At 54.0% G+C, this 26,775-nt stretch overlaps 1 protein-coding gene across 16 annotated transcripts in view; it reads right to left on the reverse strand.

Moving 5' to 3' along the window:
- Nucleotides 1–26,775, reverse strand: part of PCNT (pericentrin) — a 111,832-nt gene that overhangs the window by 10,460 nt on the left and 74,597 nt on the right. For 9 of the 16 annotated variants that reach the window (XM_055086479.1, XM_055086491.1, XM_055086484.1 and 6 more), the window contains 14 exons: nucleotides 24,444–25,325; nucleotides 23,873–24,058; nucleotides 17,972–18,688; nucleotides 17,010–17,106; nucleotides 14,212–14,363; nucleotides 11,924–12,118; nucleotides 10,675–10,848; nucleotides 9,867–10,062; nucleotides 8,605–8,827; nucleotides 8,155–8,305; nucleotides 7,101–7,649; nucleotides 3,597–3,817; nucleotides 2,710–2,812; nucleotides 1,853–2,014 (listed from right to left, as the gene is read on the reverse strand). In XM_055086479.1, the coding sequence (XP_054942454.1) occupies nucleotides 1,853–2,014; nucleotides 2,710–2,812; nucleotides 3,597–3,817; nucleotides 7,101–7,649; nucleotides 8,155–8,305; nucleotides 8,605–8,827; nucleotides 9,867–10,062; nucleotides 10,675–10,848; nucleotides 11,924–12,118; nucleotides 14,212–14,363; nucleotides 17,010–17,106; nucleotides 17,972–18,688; nucleotides 23,873–24,058; nucleotides 24,444–25,325 (4,008 nt within the window). The remainder of the gene's footprint in view (nucleotides 1–1,852; nucleotides 2,015–2,709; nucleotides 2,813–3,596; nucleotides 3,818–7,100; nucleotides 7,650–8,154; nucleotides 8,306–8,604; nucleotides 8,828–9,866; nucleotides 10,063–10,674; nucleotides 10,849–11,923; nucleotides 12,119–14,211; nucleotides 14,364–17,009; nucleotides 17,107–17,971; nucleotides 18,689–23,872; nucleotides 24,059–24,443; nucleotides 25,326–26,775) is intronic. The other 7 variants (XM_028492765.2, XM_055086486.1, XM_055086481.1 and 4 more) reach the window with 6 other exon arrangements.

A 26,775-nucleotide genomic window follows, 5' to 3' on the forward strand; every position in this document is an offset into this window, starting at 1 on the left:
GTGGTTAAGAATCCACCTGCCAGTGCAGGGGACACGGGTTCAAGCCCTGGTCCGGGAAGATCCCACATGCCGCGGAGCAACTAAGCCCGTGCGCCACAACTACTGACCCTGCACTCTAGAGCCCGCGAGCCACAACTACTGAGCCCACGTGCCACAACTACTGAAGCCCGTGCGCCTAGAGCCCATGCTCCGCACCAAGAGAAGCCACTGCAGTGAGAAGCCTGTGCACCACAATGAAGATAAGCCCCCGCTCGCTGCATCTAGAGAAAGCCCGCGTGCAGCAACAAAGACAAAACGCAGCCAAAAAAATGAAGGGAGGGAGGGAAGGAGGGGAAAAGAAAGAAAAGAAAAGAAAAAAGGGGCTGAGAGCACAGTGGTGACCGCTCCCAGGCCCGAGCCGCCCCCACGCTGCACCCTCCGGACACGGCTGGGCAGGTGCTGGCCACCTGGGTCCCTCTTCAGCCTCTTCTCAGTGATGTCCCGGTTGTCACGTGATTATTTTATTACACTCAAGGGTGGTCACTACACACCACTTACTGAAGTATGATTGTACAAAAGGTATGTTTTTACTAAAAACAAAACCCTCACATTTGAGAAATCACCCTGAATTCAAAGCTTTAAGCCTATTAGACACCCCTGTCCTCCCTGGCCCTAGAAATGCTGCCCCTGGCAGACGCGGACACCCAGCTCTGTTCAAGCGCCATCGAGCCACACACCCTGGACGCCTCAGGAGGGGCCCACACCGCACAGAGGGGATGTCGTGAGCAGGCCACGTGTCCCAACACTGGCAGCGTGGCCTGGACACCACGCTGTGCTGAGCACCCCAGAGCTCTGGTGTGGACACACGAACAGACGAAGGGTCTCACAGGGAGGGCCAAGGCTACTGCCCACAACGGACAGCCAGGACCACCTGGCGCCGAGGCCAAGGCCAGCTCAGAGCACTGCCGGGGCCACGTGCTCAGCTGCCGCCGAGGCAGCCTGGCTGCGCCGCCCAAACTCAGGGCAGGGCTCGCAAGAGGGAGGCGCTGAGCTGGGTGACCTCCCTGCTGGAGCAGAAGGAAGAGACCACGCTTCCCGTTCCTAACGGAGCCTGGCCTCTCCTGGGAAGAGACACTCTAGCAACAGAAGTCACCCCGACACAGAGGGGAAGACGCTCCAGTCTGTCTACCCTCAGCCTGCCTCTCGCTCGCTCATTACATTCATCTCCTGATTCATTACCTTCCAGGCGAAGGACAAAGCGTTCCAGGTGGTGGTACTTTGGTCCACCCCGGGCGCCCTCTGAACAAGGAGCCCCCAGGGGAGCCGGCGGCCGTGCTCGGCGCCAGCGGCACCTCTCGCGCCTTCACAGTCCCTCCTGGCGAGGTACAGGGCCACGGGTCTGACGGCGGTTGGGTCCCACGAGCACAGGAGCCCCCTTAACCCCACAGCGCTTCAGACAGACAAAGCGGAACTGGACAGAACTGAGAAGACAGAGGTCCCACTTGGGGACACACCACCGCCCTCTGGTAACTGCCAACGGGACCTGCCCGGCCTTGACAGGGCACCCTGCCCAGGAGCACCGGAAACACCAAGCCCAGCACAAAGAACCTTCTGGAAGAGAAAACACTAGGCACGGATGGTCTCACTGGTGCATCTCGACAAGCATTTAAGGAAGAAATGAATACCAGCTCTACGCAATCTCTTCCAGAAAACAGGAGGGAACACATTCCAGCTCATTTCATAAGGACAAGACCAAAGACAATGAAGAAGACCCTCCAGGTTAACATCCCACATGAAGCCAGATACAAAAACGCACGCCACAACGTAAGCAAATCGAACGCAGCCTGCAGCCGCCGGGCCCCAGGACGCGTACCCTGCGCGCGCAGCCCCCCTGCGGGGCCCTCTCCAGCCGGGACACGGCCCTGCACAGCTCCGCCTTCTCCCGCGTCACCGTGCCGAGCGCTCGGCTCAGGGACTCGTTGTCCTTCAGCAGAACGTCCACCAGCTGGACCTGCAGCTCCACCGTCGTTTTCTTCTTGAGGAGAAAGCAAGATCAGAAAATGATTTGTTAAAAGCCGCTATTCGTGGTTTTTACTGTCGGCTGTTTTCAGGGATTGTAACTTTAAACGTATTTGGGGTCGGTGGGCAGCTCGCGGGCTGGGCGAGTCCACGCACGCGAAGGAGAGAGCAAAAGCCATCAGATCACATTTCCTCCCGCTCTCCCATGAAACAGACTTTGCACGAAACCGGGCACGGACAGAGGAAGGCTGTCACGAAGCACGACCCTCTGCCTGTTCCGACAGCACGCCCGGCGGAGGCAGGGCGTCACGGATGGCGGGAGGAGCTCATCCCTGAGGGTCCCTCGGGACAGGCGCGCTCTTTCCAGGCCCAGCGGGCGCAGGGCACCGGCAGGGCCAGCTCTCTGCTGCCTGCGCCGCAGGCTGCTTCCACGACAGACATCACGACGTCCTAACTGCCATGGAAGTTTGTCGGGACTTCGTAGCAGCACTCAGGACTCCTGAAGCACCCCCGACGCTGCTGACGGGCAGCTCGTTTCCAGCCCAGAGCCTCAACACAAGTGCGTGAGCGGCAGACAGGCCGGGGCGTCGGCCCCAGAGCGGGACAGACCAGCGCCCCGGTGGGCACCAGGAACAGTGCGTTGAGCCAACCGTGCAACAGGCCGAGGCGGGAGGCAGGCCCGGCCTCAGTGAACAAGAACGCTGGTCTCACCCGGCAGGAGCTGGACGCGCCCAGTTCAGACTTGAGCGTCTCCAGCGTGTGAAGCAAGGATGCCACTGCCTTCTCGTTTGACGACGTCCAGTCACTGATGGTCCTGGAGAAGCACACGGACACTCAGAAGGTGTGTGTGGGCCCCGGGCGGCAGGCACTCCGCGTAGCGCCCGGGGAGGCCGGCGGTGGCTGCGGCAGCCGGGAGGCGGCAGGGCCTGGAAGTGGGCGGTCTGTGAAGCCCAGAGGCCCCCAGCCCGGAGCACTGACCACAGACCACGGAGGCTGCCTCGGCCTGTCCACCGCCCCTGCTGCTCTCTGCTGGGGCTCTGAGTCGGCTACTAAAACGCGGTCCCTAAGCAAGACTTGGCCGCCCCACTAACTGAACCCAGCTACAGACAGGAGAGCTGCACGGTCTGAGCTTCTGTGAGCTCAGAAAAGGGCAAGTCAACGTTGGTTCCCGTCAAACAGCAGGGTCACGGGTCCTCGACCAGGCGGGCGCATCCCGCCCCGCGGGCAGCGGGCCGGGGTGTCAGGCGAGGCAAACGCTGCGCCGACGCCGGGCACCAGCCCTGCCTTGGGGGACGCGGGTGGGAGGGGGGCTGGCCTTGGGCCGGACCCTCTGGGAGGTGAACAATGGCAAAGGGACACGGAGAGACCCGATCTGAAAGACACCTGCATTTCCTGTCATACGAGAATGCAAAGACCACAGTGCTGGCATCATCTTTCAAGAGAATACCGCCCACGAATGCATCCACACACGTGGGATGAGAAACAGAGTCCGTTTCATTAAAACCTGAACGCGAAATCAAAGACACGCCGCAAACTCAGAATTTTCCTCCACATCAAAGGTGCTGGGCATATGGCCGGGTCAGTCCCGAGAGACTCGCCTGTCCACCGTCTGGTTGATGAAGCTGCTCAGAAGGCCCGCAGCACAGGGCAGCTGCTGCCGCGCCTTCTCTAGGCCCCGCTGCTGCTCCCGGGGGCGCCCAGGCTCCGAACCTGGCTCCGGGCGGGGGCGCACGGCCCCCCTCGCCTGCAGCTCTCTCACGGTCCGCTGGAGCTGCTGGATCTTGTCCTCATCCCGCTGGCGCTGCAGCTCTAACTCCCGCTGTCGGCAACGGCGAAAAACAGAAGCGAGCCTCACACACGGTCCGCGGTGGAGACCAGAGCCAGGGGCTCAGCGCAGGGGCCGCCCGGCCCGGCCCCGGACCCCGACCGACCAACCAACCCCCAACACGCTCCCCACGGGGGCTCCGGGCGCGATGCAGAGTCAGGGTCCCCCCACCCCGGGGATCCGGGACAGGACCCGGGACGGGAGGAGCCACAGCCCGAGCCCGGCCCCCCGCCTCAGCACGCATGCGGGCACTGAGTGGGCGCTCAACACCGAGAAGGCGGGCCTGAGTCTCAGGGGGCCCTGTGCCCCCCACCCGTGATCCCCGCCCTTCACTGCGGAGATGTCAGGGGACCCAGCCGGCCAGGCCGCTCCCTGCCCCACACCTAGGACCCAAGTCTCCACAGGGAGCCAGCAGACCACCCACAGAAACCACTCCACGTGCTGAGAAGTTCAGGGAGCAGCGGGGGCTCGGACAGCATGGGGGCCGCCTCCAGGGCATGACGCCTGGGGAGGGGGGATCCAGGGAAACAAAGACGGCCAGGCCGGGCAGGGCAGAGCCAGGCAGGGCAGGGAGGGCACAGGCCCGGCCCAGCCGCTCCTCAGGCCGGCTTCCCACCCAGCGCCTCCGCCCTTTCCCGGGATCACCCCCATTCAGTGCTCAAGCCTCCTCAGGAAACTGCAATCCTTTCTGATCTATTTTCCAGATGAGGAAAGTAACAAAACCAAGAGACCCACTGGTTTATTTTGTTTAAAAAAGATGAAATTAGGGCTTCCCTGGTGGCGCAGTGGTTGAGAATCCACCTGCAGATGCAGGGGACGCGGGTTCGCGCCCCGGTCCGCGAAGATCCCACATGCCGCGGAGCGGCTGGGCCCGTGAGCCACGGCCGCTGAGCCTGCGCGTCGGGAGCATGTGCTCCGCAACAGGAGAGGCCACAACAGTGAGAGGCCCGCGTACCACAAAAAAAAAAAAAAAAAAAAAAAAGATGAAATTGGCCCTGAAATAACTATCAGAGGCCTGGGCCACCACGGCCAGTAAAAGACCCCATAACCCAGATCAAGTTAACTACCTACAGTAAAAATAACACCAAAAGGACAACATACTTAAGAAAGAAAAATACATTTCAAGGTGCATCATGAAGGACGGTTACTAATTTGACTTGGAAAACACTTTGTATTTTTTTTAAGCAATCACGCTACATTTTTACAAACCAAAAACAAACAAAAAATAATAATAAAGAAAAACAAAAAAAAAAAACCCCAAAATTAAATTAAAAGGTTTGGCAGAAGACTCTGGATAAGGTTTGGGAAGCCCCTTGAGAAGCACATGAAGACAACAAACCTCTCTCCCCCGACACGCACAAAAAACCTGGAACACGCTCTGGGGGTCCCGAGTGACCAAGGCCCACCCAGGGCCGTGACTCTAGCCGCCTCCGTCAGGAAACCCCCGGCCTCTTGCCACAGCCCCAAACGATTCCTCCACTTCCACGATCTCTAGTGATGAAACACGACTGCGTTCCAGGCTGTTTAACCCCACCAAAAACACAAATCATTACACACACAACACGCGTGAGCCTTGAAAACCCCATGGCAGGAACCAGCCATGGAAGAAGGCCACATACCGTGTGATTCCACTGACACAAAACGACCAGAGAGGCAAATCCAGAGATGGAAAGTAGACCAGTGGGTGCCAGGGGCTGGGTCCCCACTAACAGGCCCAGGGGTCCCTTGTGGGTGATGAACATGTTCTAAAATTGATTGCAGTGATATCAGGCTGCACAACTTTTGAATATATGGAAAACCGCTGAATTGTGCAATTTAAATTGGTGAACTCAGTAGCATGTAAATGATATCGCACTAACATTTATTTCTTGACGATTTCATGGCAGCCTAACCATTAAAAACACCAAGCCATTGGTTTTCCTTGTGCATGTTAAGAGCTTTTTATAATTTCCCAAAACCCCCAAAAGGAAATAATAAAGGTAATATTTTTGAAGTTCTAAAAAATATTTTTAAAGAGAGCAAAATAAAGGTCAATCGATGAGAAAACACAGGATATAATTTCCTCAGAAACAAATGCTTTTGGTCAATGTATAATGTATCTAAAATTAAGACCCATCCAAAAAATAAAGGAGGGAACACTTCCCAGCCCATCCTACAAGGTCAAGATCTTCCTGATATCAAAACCAAAAGCACCACAAGAAAACAAAACTACAGAACATATCTCTCATAAATATAAATGCAAAATCCTTAACAAAATACTAGCAAACTGAATCCAACACTAGTTAAAAAAGAATTACACACCAAATTCAAGTGGGATGCATCCCAAGAGTGCTAGGATGACTGAATATATGAAAACCAATGTCCTATATCATATCAAGAGAAGGAGAAAACCCATAAATCTGAAAAGACACTGAAAAAGAAAATCCAATACTCTCTCATGAATAAAAATAAAAAATAGAAAAGACTGAATAAACTAAAAATAGAAGGGAATTTCCTCCGATAAGAAGCATCTACAAAAATAGCACAACTACCATCACACTCAGCAGTAAAAGACTGACTGCTCCCCCAAGATCAAGAACCAGGCTGGACGCCTGCCTTCACACACTGTGCGTTCTGGCCAGGGCAGTCAGGCAAGGAGAAGAGACAAAGGCATCCAGGTTGGAAAGGAACAAGTAAAACTATGTCTATTTGCAGAAAACATGATCTTCTACATGGAAAATCCCGAAGAATCCATTAAAAATATTGGACTAATAAACCAGTTCAGCAAGGTTATAGGACACAAGATCAAGGTGTGAAAATCACCTGCATTGCTACACATTCGCAACAACCTGAAAATGGAAGTAAAAAATAATTCCATTTACAACAGCATCAAAAAAATAATATTTAGGAATAAATTTAACAAAAGAAATGCAAAGCTTATCACCTGAAAGTGACAAAACATTACTGAAAGAAACTAAGGCGCTAAATAAACAGAGAGCCCTTCCGATTTCACGGATGGGAAGACCTAGCATTGTTAAGGAGACGACATTCCCCAAAGCGATCTACAGGTTCAGTGTGATTCCTACCAAGATCCCAAGGCCCTTAATGCAGAAGCGGAAAAGCCGATCCTCAGATGCACACAGAACCGGAAGGGGCCCTGAGGATCCAAAACCACCTTGGGAAAGAACAAGGTCGGAGGACGCGCGCTTCCCGACTTCCAACCTGCTACAAGGCCGCGGTGACCAAACCAAGGGACAGCCCGGAGCCAGGACAGGCCCTCCGGCCGTGGCGGGCTCACCAGCGTCTCCTTGTCTCTCTGCCACCTGCTCCACTTCTCCGTGTCCGCTCGGCTCGTGTCCTCGCGTCCTGGCTGCTCTAACCTCTCCCACGCTCTCGGCGGGGTCTCCACGGGTGGCCTCGGTGCCGCCCTTACCTCCTGCTCCCTCTCCACCTCCTGGCGGTGCACGTGGGCCTCAGCCTCCAGGGCTCGCTGCCGCGCGGCCTCCAACGCCACCTCCAGCTCCAGCACGCGGGCCTCGCGGCCCCTGAGCTTCTGCAGCAGAGCTGGATGCGCCTGCTTGTCCTGCGGCCGCCGGCTCAGCCGCTCCGTGAGCAGGCGCTCGTGCTGCAGGGCCTCCGACAGCTCGCGGGAGCGGCCCTGCTCGGCCTCCAGGCTCCGCTGCAGCTCCGAGAGGTGGCCACGCTCCTGCGCCAGCAGCGCCTCGCAGCGCGAGGCCTCGATCTGCAGCTCCTTCCGGAGGTTGTCCTTCGCCGTCTGCTCGTGCTTTAGCGCCACACACAGCTGGTTACTCTGAGCGCGCTGCTTCTCCAAAGACGCCCTTAACTCCTGCATCGGGGAAAAGGGAGACGAGGCAAGTCAAACCCAGAGCAAGAGCGTCTAGACAGCTCCCGCAGCGAGGACTTCTGATGTTATACTTCGGGTAAGAGGAAGGCGAGCAATAACCCCTCTTCTCGCGGCTCCGCCGGCCTTCCTCGTGGGTGAGGCGCTTTTCTGAGCACAGTGCAACGTCCCAGGTTCACCTCCCTCCCTGAGTCAGGGGCTCCGGTGCTGCTGAAGGGCGGGCCCTCGGCCCCCTCACGGTGCTCGGCTCAGCCAGGCCTACGGGACACGGCTGCGCGTGGCCACACGGCTACCACACAGGGCGCCGGCCTGAGGCCTCCCCTGCGCACGGGTGGGGCCCCCACGCGGCTCTGAGGCCGCACTGCCCTCACAGAAGCGAATGCCCGGAGGCGGGGGCCGCACGTGCAGGGACCCTCTGAGCCCTGAAGGTGCAGCCCCGTCGCTGCCCCCAGCCCTGGCCCCTGGGCTCAATCGCGGCCGCGCACGTCACCTCCAGGGCCTTGGCGCTCTGGCCCTCCCTCTGCAGGCACTGCAGCCGCTCCTCCTCCAGCCGGCTCTGCAGGGCCCGCTCCTTGGTGCGCTCGCCCTCCAGCTGCTGCCGCGCGGCCTGCAGGTCATCCTCCTTACTGTCCAGCACCGACCTGTGTGGGGACACGGGCTCTCAAGGGCACGCCGGCCAGCACCCAGGGGTCCCAGGGCAGGGCGGGCGGGCCCTGCAGTGTGCGCGGCCCCCCACGAGCCTGCGGGAGCAGAGGCTCCTCCCCAACACCCATCACGACAGCCGGGCAAGCCGCGGCTTCGGACGGCATGGCATCTTTCACTTCGAGGCCAAGAATGTGGCAGGAGGCACGTGACTTCCATCCTTATTCGGCCAGAAGCCTGGGGGCAGCTGGGGGCAGGACGGGGCTGGCAAGGTGGAGCCTTGCCAGTGGGGCCGCACCTCAGCTGAAGGACCTCTTTCTGCACCTCGCCGAGGGACTTCAGCAGCCGCTCCTTGTCCTGTCTACACTCGCAGAGCTCGGACTTCAGACCTCTGACTGTGTTCTGTTCCACCACCAGCAGCTTCTGGACGTTATTTGCTTTCTCCTGCTCTTCATTCAGGGTTTTCTGCAGGTCGCTTACTATACATTTTTCCTGCTCAACCTTATACGCCAATAACTCAACTAATAAAGAGATTAAATGAATTAAAATAAAATAGCATTATTCACGAGTCCAAAGTGAGCCGCACAAATGACTGAGCAAATCAGTAACAAACCAGTAAAGGGACGGGATGTGTTCACTTCGGCGGGACAGGAGGCTTCTATGACCCAGAAGCCGTTGTTTCTGATGGAACCAAGATACTCGGGACACAGGCCTTTCTGCTCTCACCCCCGCCAGCCTCGCCCTCGTGGCCGGTGAGCATCCAGAGAGAGACACATGGGCAGGGAGCGGGCGGCACCACCCAGCCGTGCAGGCCGTGTGACGCAGTAGGGTTCTGGGGTGGGGGGCACATGCCCTCTCGACCCCTGCGATGTTCAGGCCCGGGGTCTCCCCAGGGCAGAGGCTGGAGCTGGGCCGCGACGGACCTCCATGGAGCCCACGCAGCCTGGGCAGCTTCACGGAGAACCCTCCCAGAACTAGGAACAGACACACCCACTCCTCCAGGAACCAAAACCAGAAGAAAGAAAACCATGGACCAGGACCCTCATGAACACAGATGCGAAATACGAGCAAATCCAGCCCAGAACTGCACAGCGTGAGGCACCATGCCGAGGCTGGGGCTCGAAGGCAGGCTGCCCCACGGGACGGAGTCAAGTCCTCACTCAGCACTCAGAGCATGCCCAGGGCAAGTGGCAAGAACAGGAGGAGAGGAGATGGGGAAGCAAAAATAAAGTGTTCTTTCCCTGCACATGACATGAGTGTCTGTGTAAAAATCCCGGAGTTTAAATCAAACTCAGAAACCTGCCACAGGCCGCTTCAGCCTCTTGCGAGCCCCAGTGACCCTCGCGGACGTGGGCCTGCAGCACCCAGCACGCTGGCGCCAGTGTGGCCCCCACCAGCTGCTCACCGGGATGCTGGGCAAGGCCTCCACCCTAACCGGCAGGCGTTCTGCACTCAGCAGCCTGGGGAGTCAGCGAGGGGCTCGCTGACCTGCCTGCCACCTCCTGACAGGTGAGTGTCAGGATGAACATTTCGGGGCCGAAGCCGAGAGGCCACACCCACCCTGCCTCCGCAGCTGGTGCTCCTGGCGGCTCCCGCGGGCCTCCGCGCTGGTCAGTGCCTCGCACAGCTGCTGCAGCTTCTCCTGGTTCTGCAGGTGCGTCATCCGCAGCTGGGCGCGCAAAGCCTGGATCTCGGACATCAGGCTGCTCCTGTCCGACAGGCGAAGGTGCTCCAAGGACCTCTCCTGCACGTCCCCCTGCAGATGGGGTGGCAGGGGATCAGGGTAGGGGGACATAAGACACGGCAGAAGAAGGGGGTCCTGAGGGCTGGCGTGCCAGGCAAGAGCAGCTCCTGGCCCGCAGCTCCGGCTCCCGGCATTGCTGCCACGGGAGGATGCAGGGACAACTGTGCGGCACGAACACAGGCACAGGGGCCCTGGAACCCTCAGATCGCACGCAGCTCTGCCCCCAGCACCTTGGTCTCGCTTGCTGCGCCTGGCCGACGCTCGCCATGCACCCTGCCCTCTCTTACGAGGGAACTAGCGGGGAGCAGGCTCCCACAGCCCTCGCGGGGCCGACCCTCCAACCCTGGGCTCAGCGCTCACAGCCTGGAGCCGGGGTCGCCTAGAATTGCTCTTTTGCTTTCAAGGAAAGGCCAGTTATTTCCAGAACAGAGTGAGATCCTGAAGGAAGATAAATGCACAGAGTTTTCCACTTCACAGAACTCATGCAAGAGAACACAGTGTTATCTGTGGACTGCAGCAGGATTTGCTGCTCAGTCACTGCCTTGCTCTAAAGTCGAGTGAAACACGTTCCGTCACCCTCTGTGTCAGGGTGGGCTCTGGGGGGAAGCCAAGGCGTGAGCTCACCTGCTCCTGGACCACCTTCTCCAGCCTCTCCAACAGGGAGTCGCAGCCCCCAGGGCCTGAGCCACAGGGCCGGGGCCGCAGCTCGACTCTCAGTATCTCCCGCTCCTTTTCAAAGGCCTCTTGCACGATCTGCAGAAATTCCCCTCTCCAGTCGAGGCCCACATTGGAAGGTTCCTAAAATATCGAAACAAAGAGCCCGTGTCCCTATAAACTCATCCTGCAGGTTCAAACAGAACCCACCCTGACTTGCGGGGACACACGGACGCCATGACCACCTAGGGGCACGAAGAGCCAGCTCTGGGCAGAGAAGCCCCCCAACACGACGGGGAGGTAAGACAGAGTGGATGTCAGCAAGCAAATCTCTCTTCCGGCCGCTGCACACGAGCCCCGGGTCCAGGGGAGGCCAGGCCCTGAGTGGCGGAGACAGTGTGTGTGCGCGTGCATGTGCGGGGCATGTGCGTGTGTGTGTGTGCAGGGGCGGGTGTGTGTGTGCATGTGTGTGTGTAAGGGCACGGGGGGGGCGTGTGGGGGGGGTGTGTGTGTGCAGGTGTGTGTGTAAGGGCACGGGGGGGGCGTGTGCATGTGTGTGCAGGGGTGGGGTGTATGTGCATGTGTGTGCAGGGGCGGGGGGCGTGTGCATGTGTGTGTGCAGGGGTGGGGTGTGTGTGTGTGTGCAGGGGCGGGGTGTGTGTGCATGTGTGTGCCGGGGCGGGGCGTGTGTGTGTGTGTGTGTGTGTGTGTGTGTGTGTGTGCGCAGGGGCAGGGAGCGTGTGCATGTGTGTGTGCAGGGTTAGGGTTAGGGTTAGTGTCCACGCAGGGGGGGCGGTGTCTATATGGGCCATGCATGGGCTGCCTTCCCTCTGGCCACCTGCTTGGGCCCACCTGCCCCCTTCCCTTAAAGTTGGGGTCTGCCCACTGCTCCGTCCACACTCCATGGCCTGCTGGCTTCCTTGCACACGGTTCAGCATCTGGCCCTCTCCTCCATGTTGCCCCTCGGCCCGGCCCCCATACCCATCTCTCCATCAAGAGCCTCCCTACAGGGCGGGCTCCAGCCGGCCCCTTCCCCGCGGCCTCTCCTGAAGGCTGGAGCCCTGCAGGGAATGCGAGTGGGAGGGTGGCTGACCAGGCATGGCCTCCCTGCCTGCCGCTGACCTGCCTCTTGCTCCTCTACTCCCACTTCTGGGGCCAAGAAAAGCCCTCAACCAGGTCCACGCCCACTGCTTCTCTTCTGTATCTAGAAGGCCTGTACCTTCTCCCCCTTTGGGGGTCCTGGGGTGGGATGCTCCCTGGGAGCTGGTGCTGCCTCCAGCAGGCCCTGGCCCCCCATCGTGAGGCACTCGAGGGGGGCGCTGGGCTCGGCCCTGCTCAGGAGGCTCGGGGGTCCACGGTATTCGGACAGGGCCAGGATGTGGTGGCTCTCGTCACACACCATCTGCAGCAAAGCCTGAAACGGACAAACATTTCAGAAAGAAGGAGAAGCAGCTTGAAACCTCTCACCGTCACTGCCCTGCTGTCACCCGCCAAGGCTCACCCAGGCCCCACAATCCAGCCATCCCGCCTGCTCCCTCACAGTAGATGCTCAGGTCAGGGAAATCCACAGCCAAGTCACCAAGATGCCAGGCACCTCCCTGGCCCTCCCGGGACCACAGCTCCCCACCAGGAGGGAGACCCAAGAGCTGCACAGGGACACCTCGGGGGAAAGGCAACTGCAGATGGTACCAGGCCAGCTACTGGCCACTGCAGCCCTCTCACGCCCCCGGGGGCGCCCAGTGAGCATGGGAAGGGCTCTTCCACACCATCAGGATTTGGAGTGGTAGTTATAGAGTGATGGGGCCTGGGACCTGGGATGTGCACGCTGGCCTTCTGTGCTGCCCACAGAGGCTGAGAGGAAGGCGCACCCCACCCGGGGCCACCCTCTGGATGGCTGGTGCTACGGCCAATGCAGTGCGCAAGTGACTGTGACCGTCCTCACACCGCGTGTCAACACAGTTTCCCGCGAGGGGCACGTTAGGGAAACAGAAAAGTAGCAACGAAGAGGCCTATGACGAAGAATGACTAGTTACTTAACTAGAAACAGGTCTTCCTCTAATTCTAACGACGTGACCAAAACCGTGAGACAGTAACAGAAAAGTGCTAGACACCAAGCTGTATACCGTGTTTACTTTACAAGCGGCCATCTTTAACACTCTACAACAATTTCACTTTAAAAACAACGTATGTGATACAGAACAGAGGCAAATCACAGCCCCGGGGAAGGAAGGGTGGCGAGGCAGGGAGGCTGTATAGTGGACCGGGCCGCAGGCCGTAAACACCTTCTCCTGGGTCATATAAGGACAAAAAGGTGTTCTGAAAAACACCTCTGGAAAAGAACAGCTGTGACGAGCGAGGTCCTCCGCCCTCGCCGACCGGGCGAACGGCGGCCAGGACGGACGTGGAGCGGCCCCCGGGTCACGGGCACAGTCAGGCCGTGAGATCCCGGAGCCTCTGCCCTGAGGCCCGCGGAGTCGCAGGGGGCCTCGGCCGGCAGTCTCGCAGCCGCACGTGAACCAGCCGCCCCGCGGGGCCCGTCTGCCCAGCTGACACGCGCTTCCGGCGTGACGGACCTTCACCAGCGTCGCCGGCCTCAGGGCGGCCGGAGCCGCGACCGCACGAGGCTCCTGAGACTCGGCCCCGCGGCGAGTGGCCCACGTGCCCCACTGAGGATGGTGCAGCAGAGGGGCCGGCAGGGAACACACAAGCCGGGCTGACTGACCCAACGGGCTGCTGCGGGGTGGCTGCCCCTGATTTTCTCTCCTGTCGCCTCAGCACTTCCGGAAAAGGCTCCAGGGCCTCTGCTGGGTCTCTTTCTTTCTTTTCTTTTTTAATAACTAAGTATCAAATATTAAACGTCAAAGCCGAAGCATGAAACATTGTTATTAACAACCAAACTTTTTCCTTAAAAATTAGGAATTCTAGTATTTATGTCATAGAAAAAATTGAGGAATGCAAAAAAAGAAAAAACAGCTAGAAGACACTGCTCCAATTTCAGTTCTTAAAGGAATAAAACCAGTTTCATTTCAAATACAATTTCAGAGCAGATTTTACTTAACATCAAAATCGTTTCCTTTGGGAACACTTACTATCTAAACAAGAGAACCCTCAAAGCGTCTTGGGAAAGCCTCCAAAGCCAAACAAGCAAAAACCACAACTGCTTCCCAAACAGGGTCACGAGGTCTGGCACCTGAATGACACTCAGGAAGACCAATCCAGTTCCGCCTTGCGACTCAGGACAGCGCCACGCGTGCAGGCCCCCTGGGCGCTGGGCTGTGACAGCCGCTGCAGGAGGAGCCGCCCCCGGCCACAGCGCCCGCGGGCCCCGAGCGCGGCCAGGCCCCACCTGGGACACCGTCCCTGTGGTCCTGCCACAGCGGCGCATCTCCTCCCTTTGAGCCGCTACACAAGGCACAAAGTCGTAGCAGGGCTGAGGCCAGCGCAGCTGCAGACGGGCCAGAGGGGAGGCCCCTCAAGCCCCCTCCCCTGCTCCCCGCCGGCCAGTACCTTCACTTGCTTCGGATGGACTTCCTTCTCCTTCGTGGCGCCCAGCGGCCGTCGGAAGCCCAGCGGGGAGAGAGGCGCTGCGGTGCCAGCAGTGGGCGCTGCCGGTCTTCCCGAGCCTTGGCTTAGGGTCTCTCCAAACCCCGCGCCATCACCTAGAAACACACCGCAGAGTCAGGGCCTAGACCCGCGACTCTGGTGGCAATCCTCGGGGACGGCCCCGAAGCACCAGGAGAGCCATGGCCAGGCTCCTCTCACCAAAGGAAACATCGATGGACACCCCCAGACAGTAAAAATGTTGCATAAAAACGTAAGATGAGAGCTACACAGGTTAAGTAAGAAAATGTACATTTTGCACGTTTAGCATGTTAATGTCCGTGATTTGAACATAAACCCTCCGGGCAGCTCAGCTCAGCTCATTTTCACAGACGCGATGTGTGTTTCCTCACCCCCCACAGACGGGGCAAATTGGCAACTGTGCCGAGCGCCTTGGAGGATGGACGAGAGAGGCAGCAGGACATGAGGAGGAGGCTGAGCGGAGGACGGGCCCGAAGCACCTGGACGAGCGGCAGGCATCTCGTGGGGCAGGCGACGCCTTATCTGGGGGTGGGTGGAGAAAAGCCCGGACCGGGCAGCCCGGCTGGGGAGCCCTCAACAAAGTCTCAATTTCGAGACTCCAGGAGCCTCTGTCTGATGGGAGGGGCCTCAAAATAGAACTCATAACCTCTCAGAAGCACGCAGCTCCCTGAGCTGTTCCTGAGCCTTGAACTGTGGCCAGTCCAGGAAGTCTTGGAAGCACACCCTCTGGAAAACGGAAGGAGGCACCCGGTGGAAAAGCAGAGCCCACCATCCCCGCCAGCACACAGCTCGGGGAGGGCAGGTGGACCTCGTGGAGCCACCGGCAAGGCCCCTCTGAGCACAGAGTTGCCATCCAGTGAGCCGTTCACGACTGCCCTCTCAGAGGTCTACCTTCTCAAACGTGCCAGGGAACATTCAAACACAAAAGACAGAGAGAAACAGAGACTCAGAGAAAGTGTGGAAGAAACAGAGTAAAGGCAGCAAACAGAAGAAAACATCAGAAAAATTAGAGCACCCCAAGAGAAATAAGAAGGGGAGTATCGTTCAGGCAACAAGGGTCAGGGTTAGGAAAGAGGAGTAGTCAGAAACTAACACATCAGCAAAAACAAAATAGTCAATACAAAGCTTAAGAAGTAAAGCTCTGAAAAATCTCTTAGAAATGAGAACAAGAATACAGACACGGAAAAAGAGAAAAAGAGAAAATTAGTACAAGAGGTCCAATATGTGATCAATAAGAATTAACAAGACAGACGAGAGAAAACCGTGGGGGAAATGACCAAAGGAAGAAGCAGAGTTCTCGGGGTGGGAGGACGTGCTCCAGGGGACCACATGCTGCTCCCATGACACCCGGGTCCAGGACGGCTGGCTCCACACTCTGAAGGGACCCAACTCCCCACCCAGGGTCAAGCCCGAGCCCAAGATGCCGACATCAGGAAGACGTCAATGTTCACACAAAAAGTACCCCGCACACGCTTTGTCTCCAGAAACTTGTAGGGGGTCCAACCCGGAAAGCAAGGACCACATTCAGGACGCGGGGAAGGTCGTCATGGGCAGCGCATACCTGCGCTCAAACACACGTCCTTGAAATGCAGACACTCGGCAGTGATGGGGCAGAAAGTGCAGGTGGGGTCATTTTAGGGAGACGGGAAGGGAGGTGTGTGGGGTGTGCTGCATAAATAAATACTAGAGCAAATTTCTCAAAGTTGAACACGATATCCTCAGGAAACGGTGACTCCAAGCAGGGAAACTGGATGAGAGGCTGCTCCTGGGACGCACCTCACAGAACTGCGCAAATTGTTACATCACGTGGCTACTGCTGGGAAGAAGTGAGAGCACCAGCTGGAAAGCTGTCGGCCCCATTCCGCAAATGCCAACATGGCCAGGGAACTGGACTTCACTGCTGCCTTGTCCTCAAAAGCACCCAATGAGCCAATGGTGACTTTTTTCAAAAGTCAAAACACCTTGAGGTGACTGACTTGTAAAAATCTAACAATTACAGAAGAAAGTATAAGGTTAGAAAGTCACGGTGCGGCAGCCATCATAGTGACAAGGATCCAGGCAAGACCACCAAGAACCATCAATGGAGGCTACGTGGGTCCGAGCTTGAGGAGAGAACGTCCCAGGGTCTCGAAAACCTACCCAGGACATTGGCCATTCAGAAGGAACAGGATGAAACCTGGCAGCACAACTGCAGAGTCCAAACTGACCCCCATGAAGAGCACGGCACCACCAGGGCGCTCACGGAGTCCCACGAGATGCACACATGCTGACGAACCTGCCGCGAACATAAGGAGCAGCCCTCACGGGGTCCAGGCCCGAGCACCGCGCCAGGCACCTGGCCTGCTCTCACCACCCTCCAGCCCGCAAAGGACATCTGGATGCATGGTGGCAGCCACTGCTTGTTTCTGTAAAGAGCACTAACGGGACAAAATCTCAGCGAAGTGTGCGGACGCGACGCCGCCCTGGCTCAGGGCGGATGTCCTGGCGTGGACTGGATGCCATGAAATACACAGGGACCTTCTCAGGAGTAAAACGACATCAGGTCCTCAAGTAACAGAGCACAAACCCAGAGGGAGACAGAGACACAGAGACACACAGAGAGAAAGAGGCGGAGTGTGCACACGCAACATGGCACGTTAACACGGGACGCGCGAGGGGTGCACGGGGACTCTGCACTATTCTACACTGTGAAGCTGTAAAAATAAAGTCTGTGACTGACTCACTTTTTCCACTGCTTTTTCCTTCTAACCCAAGAGGAGGTGATCTTGACTTTTCTTGCGAATCAAGAGACGTTATGATAAAATCTTCAACATCTTTCTCCTGTTCAAATAGGTAGATGTTTAAATGGTCATAAAATAATAACGTGTTATATCATGGAACTGAACTTGCCAGATGTAAAACTTGCTAAGTCCTGAATTTATCATCTTCCCACACAGAACTCAAAGTGTTCACAGCTTGTAGACACGAGGCCATACACTCATAATAATTTAACCAAATTCACCCACAGTTCTCTAGGAATATTTTTAAAAGTCACTGGCAAATATTTCAGATTTTCAAAATTTTGCATGATGTAGTAGCATACGGGTATGAAGTGGTCGTATATGGATACCTTAAATTACACATATCCCGTAAGTTATTTTTCATTTTATCTAATAAGATACACAAAATCTCAAAATTATGTTAAAATATAATCTAACCCAAAAATAATATATTGAAGTGTTCTTGAAATTAATAACATTATATGTAGAACCTGTGAAACATGATATAGAACTGAAAATCAATCTAAAAAACATCTTCCAGACAAAGAACCCATATGCAGACCACACATGAAGATAGGTTTAAGATTATACTTCCCAAAGCCAGTGTGAGTTAGCAAACTTAGGCCTGTGGTGAATTTCTGAGTAAGAGTAATGCATTTCATGTATTTTTAAAAACAACCAAAGTGCTCTGAATGTTCCTATGACAGTAGACTTGGGTCCATCCTGCAGAACGCTGACCGTCCCTACACTTGCTGACCAGGGGACTGCTCACCCAGGCCTGGCCAACAGGCCACAACGGAAGGTGAGCCAACAATGACTGCAGCTGTGACCCTGCCGTCCACGTAGACACAACCCAGTGGGAACACACTGGGGCCTTGGGCATCCCACGGACCCAAACCAGGACAGCACCCAGGAAGACCACTTACCACAGGCACCCGTTGAGCATGGTGGTCGGTGGAGGGGGCCCCGTCTGCAGCTAACGGAGACCCCGCCCACTTAGGGGCCGTTCCTGCCGCTGACTCGCCCGGGTAACAAAGCAGCCCCAACTGGTCAGCCTGGAGCAGCTGGGTGCTCGTCCCGTCCCACAGGGAGGTGTCCAGACTGCGCTGGCTCAGGGCATCCGAGCAGGGTGTGAGGGGCAGGCTGGGGGGGCGCTCAGAGATTGAATCCTTCCTGACGACCTCGGGGGAGCTCCAGGAGGACAGGTCCATCGTCCTGAGCACGTTCTTCAAGGGCTTGGTGCCCTGGGTGTGGGAGAGGTCACGGGAGCACCCGTACAAGCTCCCCTGTAAGCAGAGTGCCTTGTCTTGCAAAGCAACCTGCTCTCCTGTGGGAGTATCTGGCACCTCATTTCGTATCAATGAATCCTGATTTCCAATAATGTCAACTAGATCCCATGTGACATTAAATGCATCAACAGGAGATGATCTGTCAGTTTCTTCACTGTTACTGGAACTGTCACTCGCATTATTTTCTAAAACATGTGGAGATTCCAATGCCTGTTGAAATTTAAAGTCCTCTGTCCTGACGTTTTGGAAGCTCATGCAATGTACCAGATGGTTCAGTTTTTCTTGAAGTTGTTTCACCTGATCTATGAGATCAACTTTCCGCAGCTGACAATCTTCCAGTAGTTTTTCCTTATCCTACAGGTAAAAAAGAACATGCATACAGTAAAATAAGTGAATTACATGTTGTCACGTTTGTCATATATAAGCCAACTTCAGAGACTGTCTGAACAGTTAAGGATGAGATTCTATGATGAGCCCTTTGTCCCTCTAGACTCTTTTAAGATTTCAAACTTTTCAAAATGCTATGAAAGACAGCTCAAGGCTTAAAGCTCACTGCCTAAAAAGCAGCTGTTGGAGAGGCTCCTGGAAGGGTGGCAGAGCAGGCAGCACCGGGAACCCGTGTCCCACCTGGACGACCACTGCACTGGCAGAGTGTGCCTGACGTAACTCTTCTGGAAGTCCGCAGTCTGCTGAAGGCTTGCAACTTCCAGGGGAAAGCATGGGCGGTAAACTGCTCTCAGCTCTTAGCACAGAAGCAGCTACTCATACCCCACCCCAGGGCCCAGCAGGCAGCGGTGCATGTGTCCCTGGAGCATCTTGCAGGACTTAGGGTGGGCAAAAAGGACTCTGTCCTCCAAAAACTGGGAATCTGCTCTGAATGATGCTTCTGATCACAGAGGAGCAGGCAGAGAGGCAGGAGGCCACGGCTGTTGCACCTGCCCCCAACTGTTCCAGCCCCTGCCCTTCTGGCTGAAGTGACTTCCAGGGGATTTAAAGGACTGGTGCCCCTTTTTCCCCACCACTGCATTTTTCTCTTTTTCTTTTTGGGGAAAAATTTAAAACTAGGACATTCAAAAACAACTGCGTATACAGAGGAAATTCTGAAGTGACTGACTGCGTGTGCCTGGGTAAAGGCACAGGCTCAGAAAAGATATGAGAGCTTAAGTTTACATCTCAAGCTGATTCTTAGCACAGAGACATCAACCCCCCCCAAAAAAACACAGTAACAACAAAAAAGTAAATACTGAGAAAGAGGGAGAGTCTGATTTCTAGATTTACCACATTAATAGATTAAAAATATTCAGTGTTCAACAACAACAACAAAAATCACAAAAAGGGAAGTATGGCCTAGGCATAGGAAGAAAGTAAGTCAACAGAAACCATCCCTGAAAAAGACCTGATGATGGATCTACTAGACAAAGACTTTAACATAACCTTCTTAAAGATGCTCACAGAACTAAGGAAAACGTGAAGTTAAAAAAAAAAAAAGCATGAACAAAATAGAAATATCAATAAAGAAAAAAATAAAATTCTGGAGTTAAAAAGTATAAATGAAATTAAAAACTCACTAAAGGGATTCAAAGGTAGATCTGAGAAGGCAGAAGAAAGATTCAGTGGATGCGAAGACAGAACAATGGAAATTATCAAGTCTGGGGAAAAGAAAAAAAAAGATTGAGAAAAGTAAGTGTAGCCTCAGGTAACTGTGGGACACCACTGAACAAACCAACATACACACAATGGGAGTCCCAAAAGAAGGGAGAGAGAAGGAAGCAAAGAGAATATATGAAGACATAATGAATGAAAACTTTCCAAACTTGATGAAAGATATGAACATAAATACCCAGGAAACTCAATGTACTCCAAGTAAGATGAACTCAAATAGCCCCACACCAAAGACATATAATAATCAAACTTACACAAAGCCAAAGACAATGAGAAAATCTTGAAAACAGCAAGAGAGAAGTGACTTGTCACATACAAAGGATCCTCGATAAGCTTATCAACAGATTTCTCCACCAGAAACTTTGGAGGCCAGAGGACAGTAGGTCAATATAGTCAAAGTGCTAAAAGAAAAAGAACTGTCAACTAAGAATCCTAAATACAGCAAAGCTCCATCAACAGTAGGTTAGAAATTAAGACATTCCCAGATAAACAGAAGTTGAGGGATCTTGTCACCACTAAAACCTGCCCTGTAAGAAACCTTCAAGAGAGTCCAGCAGGGGAAATGAAAGAACCCTAGACAGTAACTCAAAGCTGTATGGTGAAATAAAGATCTTAATAAAGGTAAATACGTGGGCAGTTATAAAAGCTAATGTTATTGTAACAATGGTTTATAACTGCGCTTTTTGTTTTCATCATTAACTAAAAGACTAATATACATATTCCTAAGTTATTGGTCTAAAAGTTAGTATTACTGTAACTTTAGTTTCTAACTCCACGCGTTGTTTTCTACATAATTTAAAAGATTAATGCATTTAAAGGAATTATTAGTTTATGTTTAAAGGCAAATAAGTATAGAGATGGCTTTTTGTTACATCAAAAACCAAAAGGAGTGGGGATGCAGCTACAAAGGAACAGTTTTATGTGTTATTAAACTTAAGCTGGTATAAATTCAAGTCAGAGTGCTTTATGTTAGGATGCTAAATGTGAAAATAGCTAAAGAATATACACAAAGAGAAGTGAGAAAGGAATTTAAACATTTCACCATTTTAAAAAATCTATTAAACACAAGAGAAGAGGGGCTTCCCTGGTGGTGCAGCGGTTGAGAATCCGCCTGCCAATGCAGGGGACATGGGTGCAAGCCCTGGTCCGGGAAGATCCCACATGCCACGGAGCAGCTAAGCCCGTGCAACACAACTACTGAGCCTCCGCTCTAGAGCCCGTGAGCCACAACTACTGAGCCCACGTGCCTCAACTGCTGAAGCCTGTGTACCTAGAACCCGTGCTCCACAACAAGAGAAGCCACCGCAGTGAGAAGCCTGCACACTGCAACGAAGCATAGCCCCCACTCGCCGCAACTAGAGAAGGCCCGTGCCCATCAACAGAGACCCAACACAGCCAAAAAAAAAGACACTATCCACAGAGTAAAAATGCAACCCACAAAATGGGAAAAAATATTTGCCAATCATACACCTAATAAGGGATTAATATACCCAGAAATATATAAACAACTTCTAAAACGCAATCAAAAAAAATACAACCTGATTCAAAATTTGCCAAAGGACTTGAACAGACATCTCTCCGAAGAACATATACATGAAAAGATATCCACTATCACTAGTCATCTGAGAAATGCAAATCAAAACTACAATTAGATACACCTCACACCCATTAGGATGACTACTATCAAAAAAACCCCCCAAAAACCCAGAAAGTAACAAATATTGGTGAGGAGGTGCAGAACTTGGAACTCTTGTACACTTTTGATGGGAATGTAAAATGGTACAGCCACTGTGGAAAACACTACAGCAGTTCCTCAAAAAATTAGAAGTAGAATTACCATACGATCCAGCAACTCTAGTTGTGGGTAGATACCTAGAAGAACTGAAAGCAGGGTCTCAAAGAGATATTTGCACACCCACGTTCATAACAGCACTATTCACAACAGTTAAAACGTGGAAGCAGGACTTCCCTGGTGGCGCACTGGTTAAGAATCCGCCTGCCACTGCAGCGGACACAGGTTCAAGCCCTGTTCTGGGAAGATCCCACATGCCGCGGAGCAACTAAGCCCATGTACCACAACTCCTGAGCCCGCATGCCACAACTACTGAAGCCCGCGCACCCTAGAGCCCGTGCTCCACAACAAGAGAAGCCACCACAATGAGAAGCCCGTGAACCGCCACGAAGAGTAGCCCCACTCCCTGCAACTAGACAAAGTCCGCATGCAGCAACGAAGACCCAACGCAGCCGAAAAAATAAATAAATTTGTTTATTTATTTAAAAAAAAAAGTGGAAGCAAACCAAGTGTCCATCAACAGATGAATGGATAAGCATACTGTGGTGTATACATACAATGGAATATTATTCAGCCTTAAAAAGGAAGGAATTTCTGATACCTGCTATGACACAGATGAACCTTGATGACATTACATTATGCTGAGTGACATAAGTCAGACACAAAAAGACAAATACTGTGTGATTCCACTTATGTAAACACTTAGAGTATCTCAGAAATCATACGGAAACAGAAAGCATAACGGTGGTTGCCGGGGCCTGGGGGAAGGAGGAAATGGGAGTTATTGTTTAAATGAGTAGTTTCAGTTTTACAAGCTGAAAAGAGCTATGGAGATGCATGGTCACCCAACATTATAAACGTATTTAATACCACTGAACTACACATTTAAAAATGATTAAGATGTAAATTGTATATGTATTTTGCCACACACAACGCAAAAAAAGGCAACTGTTCTAACCTATTTCTGTGGCCATTTACTGAGGATGTAAGTTTCTTGTTTTGGGGGTTTTTTCAGGAAAAAGGCCTGGAAGGTTCTATATGCAAACACTGAAAACACAAAATTGTAATTTATGGAATGAATTTGGAATTTCCTTGTCAGCGTGTAACTCCTGAAAGTTTGGCAACCAGCTCAGGATATCCCAGGGCCGAGCTCTCTTTTAAGAATTTAAAGAAATGTTCTTATCACAAGGATGCTGAGACAAGTTTGCTACACAGAGTAGGTGAAGGTTCTCTCCAAACAGAGTGTACTTTCTGAGGGCATCTGATAAACACATGACATCAGATGCAGGCTTCCTCTATCGAAACTGCAGACCCACGCCCAGAGTCCCGTGTGCTGTGGGAATTCAGAATCTTCCAATTTCCAACATGGTGCACGTGGCTCGTGGCACATCCCAGGAGGTGAGGGGCTGGAACGCCTAGCGAAGTGTACAACATCCACACCAGCAGGGTGACTGGCTCACGAGAGCCCGCGTCTGAGCAGGCTTCAGAACCAAGCCCACGTTTGGTTCTCAAACCTCTCAGCTCTGCAACAATCTGATGCTGCCGGCCTGCACCCTCCCCTCCCTGGAAAAGAAAAGGCAGCCTTCTGGTAGCTTCTGTCCTGGTGCTCAGAATCTGAAACTACTGAATCGTAGATTGCTCTGCTCTTCTTTGCTGGGAGGACAAGTGAAAACATGTAGGGAAAACACCTGAGGTTCAAGCAATAAATGCGAAGCCTTTGCAAGTGATGAAGGTTGTGGAGGCAGCACAGCTGTGGGCAACTGTCCTCACACGGAAAATCCAGACACAAGCCCCGGAGCCCAGTAAAATCCTACTGGTATCAACTATGAGGAAAAAATAACGGACCGCTCCCTTTTTGCAAGCCGATTAGACCATGGGAAATGTGTGCTTAAATCAAACACAGGGGAAATTTCAAAACGTATCTGAGCAGCACCGCCAAGAGTGGCGGACTTGGAGAAGGCGCCCCTGTCTGCAGTCCATGTAACCTGTGCCGTCGCAGCAAAGACGCCGGGGGCGGGGGGGTCTCTGCCCGTGACCAGCTGCCGTGTCCTGTGCCCCACCAGCCCCCAAACATGCCCAGGCACCTTCGCTGTTCCCGACACTCCATTCTCTGCAGGCAGGCACATTTCCTTTTTCACTAAGAGCAGCTCAGACTCCAGTTGCCGCTGGCAGACTGCGAGCACCGACATCACGCTGTCCTGCTGGCTGAGACCTGCGCGGGTCAACGTCGGCAGGGCTTTGGCCAGCTCTGGATCCTCCTTAAGAGGGCTCTGTGATGAGCAGAGAAAACAAGGACAATGCTTATGAGCACACAGCCGAAGGCATCACAAAGTCAGAAGTGCAGTGAGGCTACCTCAGAGTCGCAGGAGCTCTGCAGCCGGAGCACTAGCCAGCAGGCCCCGAGGGAGAGCCCACAGCTCAGGACCAGATCACACACGTGGAGCAGGAGACCAGAGGTGCGCACAGCAGGTCAACACGTGCTGGAGCTGGGGCGACCCCGCGAAGCAGGCCCCCAGCAGACATGGAGCACAGCACAGCTGCCCCCCAGCTCCCCAAGTGCACCCCCAGCTCCCCGGACACACCCCAGCTCCCCACGTGCACGCAGCTCTCTGCACACAGAGGCTGCGCCACCTGTGGCCTGACGAAGGAGCCCACCTGTGGGTTACCGCCATGGCCGTGGGGGGCCTCAGCCAGCCGCCTGCCACACACATCCTGTTCCACCTCTTCGTGGCAGGAGGCCTCTTCACCCTGGAACGCCCGCCCCCGGGAGCTGCCTGCCACGTGGGCCCCGCGCGCGTGCCACTCGTCCGGCTCCTTCTGGCACCTCAGGAAGCGCTGGTTGAGCGCCTGCAGCTGGCAGCTGAGGCGGACACACTGCGCCCGGAGCTGCTGCAGCTCGGGGGGCTCCCCAGAGGCCACCAGGAGCTGCTGCTCTAGGGCGCAGCGGAAGCGGGCCACGGCCGCCAGGATGGCCCCCAGCTCGGCCGAGTGGGCTGACTTCTGCCGGTGCAGAGCGTCGATTTCTAACTCTCTCTCTGCGATCTTCGCTTCCTTGGCTCGCAGGGCAGCTTCGAACTCGCGGATCTGGGAGGCCAGGGCCTGGACCTCGGCCTCCCTGAGGGCGGTGCCGGGCCCCGACGCGGCCAGCTGCCGTGCGGCCACCTCCTCTGCGGCCTGCAGGCGCTGCTGGAGGGCCTCGAGGGCCTGGCCGTGCCCGCGTTCCTGCTCGGTCAGCAGCCGGCTCAGGGCCTCCTTGGCCTCGAGGGCGGCACGCAGCTCGCCCTCCAGCTCCGCGCAGGCCTCGGCTCCTTCGGCCGGGAGGCCCAGCAGCTCGCTCTGCAGGCTGGCGGCTCTGCCGTCACCGGCCTGGGGCGCCGCGGGTCCCCCAAGCAGGAGCTCGCTCTGCAGTTTCTCGATGACCTCATGGAGCTGTTCAACCTCCTGTGCTTTATCCTTCTGTAACCTCTCTTGGCTCTCTCGCAAATTCTCAATAATGGATTTCAGCTCTTCGATTTCAGAACTTCTGTTATACACAACCTGAAGAAAAAGCACATTTCAGAGGCAAATTACATACATCAACTTCAGAAGTTCCCCTTTCCACTTACAGTTGGGCCTGAACTCATTCTTACAGAAGTGGAGAGACTTCGCATCTTAAAAGTAGCTGTGGAAGTAACTAACAACATCACCAAATGACATTAAGATCTGAAGAACACCCAGAACACCCAGCTACTTTAAGTATGTCAAAATGGTCAAATATTCGTATCTGCAGTTGCTGCTTTGTTGCTCGTTCAAGTGCTTCATTAAGGCCACTCCCCGTCGCTGTGATAGACCCCAACCCTCGGCTGCCAGGATTCAGGGGAAGCTCTAACTTGGCCACATCTCAGTCGATGACACTACACGTGAATGTTTTCACCACCTTTTAAGTGTCTATTTTCTTAACATTTAAACAACTTTGATTTGTTTGATTTTCCTAAAGGGGTATTTAGATCTTAGGTGTCATTCTAACACCAGAACAGGAATAAAAGTGAGAAGGTTGGCTGAGGCAGTCTGCAGTCATGAAGAACACAAATGAGCCAGAGCACACAGCACGCTTTCCACACTGCGCACGGCGGGGACGCGGGGACTCAACACACCGGGCACCGAACGATGCTTCTGCTTGGGCTATTTAATCTAATTCTCAACAATTTTAAATAAGAAATGTTACTGTTCCTGCTTAAAAGATGAGACAGTTGAAATTTAGATATGAAATATCTTGCCAAGACCACACAGACAGTAAATGGAAAATCAGAATTGAAATCTATGTCAATATGGCTCCAAATGACATTCTCTTAAGATTACATCAATAGTAGTGACCAAAAAATTAAAAAGTTCTAACCAATCTGTGTTCTAGTTAACAATTTTCAACCGATTATAGTAACATCTTATACGTCCTAAAAATTAAGAGTTTCATACAATTCTTGGTTTCACTACTTAAACATTACTACTTAACCATTACTTTAAACACTAATCTAAACCTGGCCCATAATGAAAACAAAAATAAGAAAACTGATTTTTGGTTTTGGTTTGGATGGCGTAAGCTGTACGTCACAGGGACACTTACCACATCTGAATGCCACTGTACGTAGCTGGCAAAAGAAAAGTTCTCAGTGTGAGGCAAGACCCTCTACCCAGCCCCGCGCTGTGTGCTGCACAGACCCACGTCTCCCCACCCACAGACGACTGAAGGGAGTCGGGGGTAACTCTGTCTGCACATGTTTGGCCTGATGCACTCAGCGCACTCAGCACACTGAGATGAAAACGTGTGCACAACAAAAGCGCCAAAGTCACAACACAAGCATCACACTTAAAATATCAAAGCTAGCACGTGAAAGTGGCGTTAAAAAGTAAGACCCTAGGGCTTCCCTGGTGGCGCAGTGGTTGGGAGTCCGCCTGCCGATGCAGGGGACGCGGGTTCGTGCCCCGGTCTGGGAGGATCCCACATGCCGCG

The sequence above is a fragment of the Physeter macrocephalus genome, chromosome 8, assembly GCF_002837175.3.
Source record: "Physeter macrocephalus isolate SW-GA chromosome 8, ASM283717v5, whole genome shotgun sequence".
Taxonomy (NCBI): domain Eukaryota; kingdom Metazoa; phylum Chordata; class Mammalia; order Artiodactyla; family Physeteridae; genus Physeter; species Physeter macrocephalus.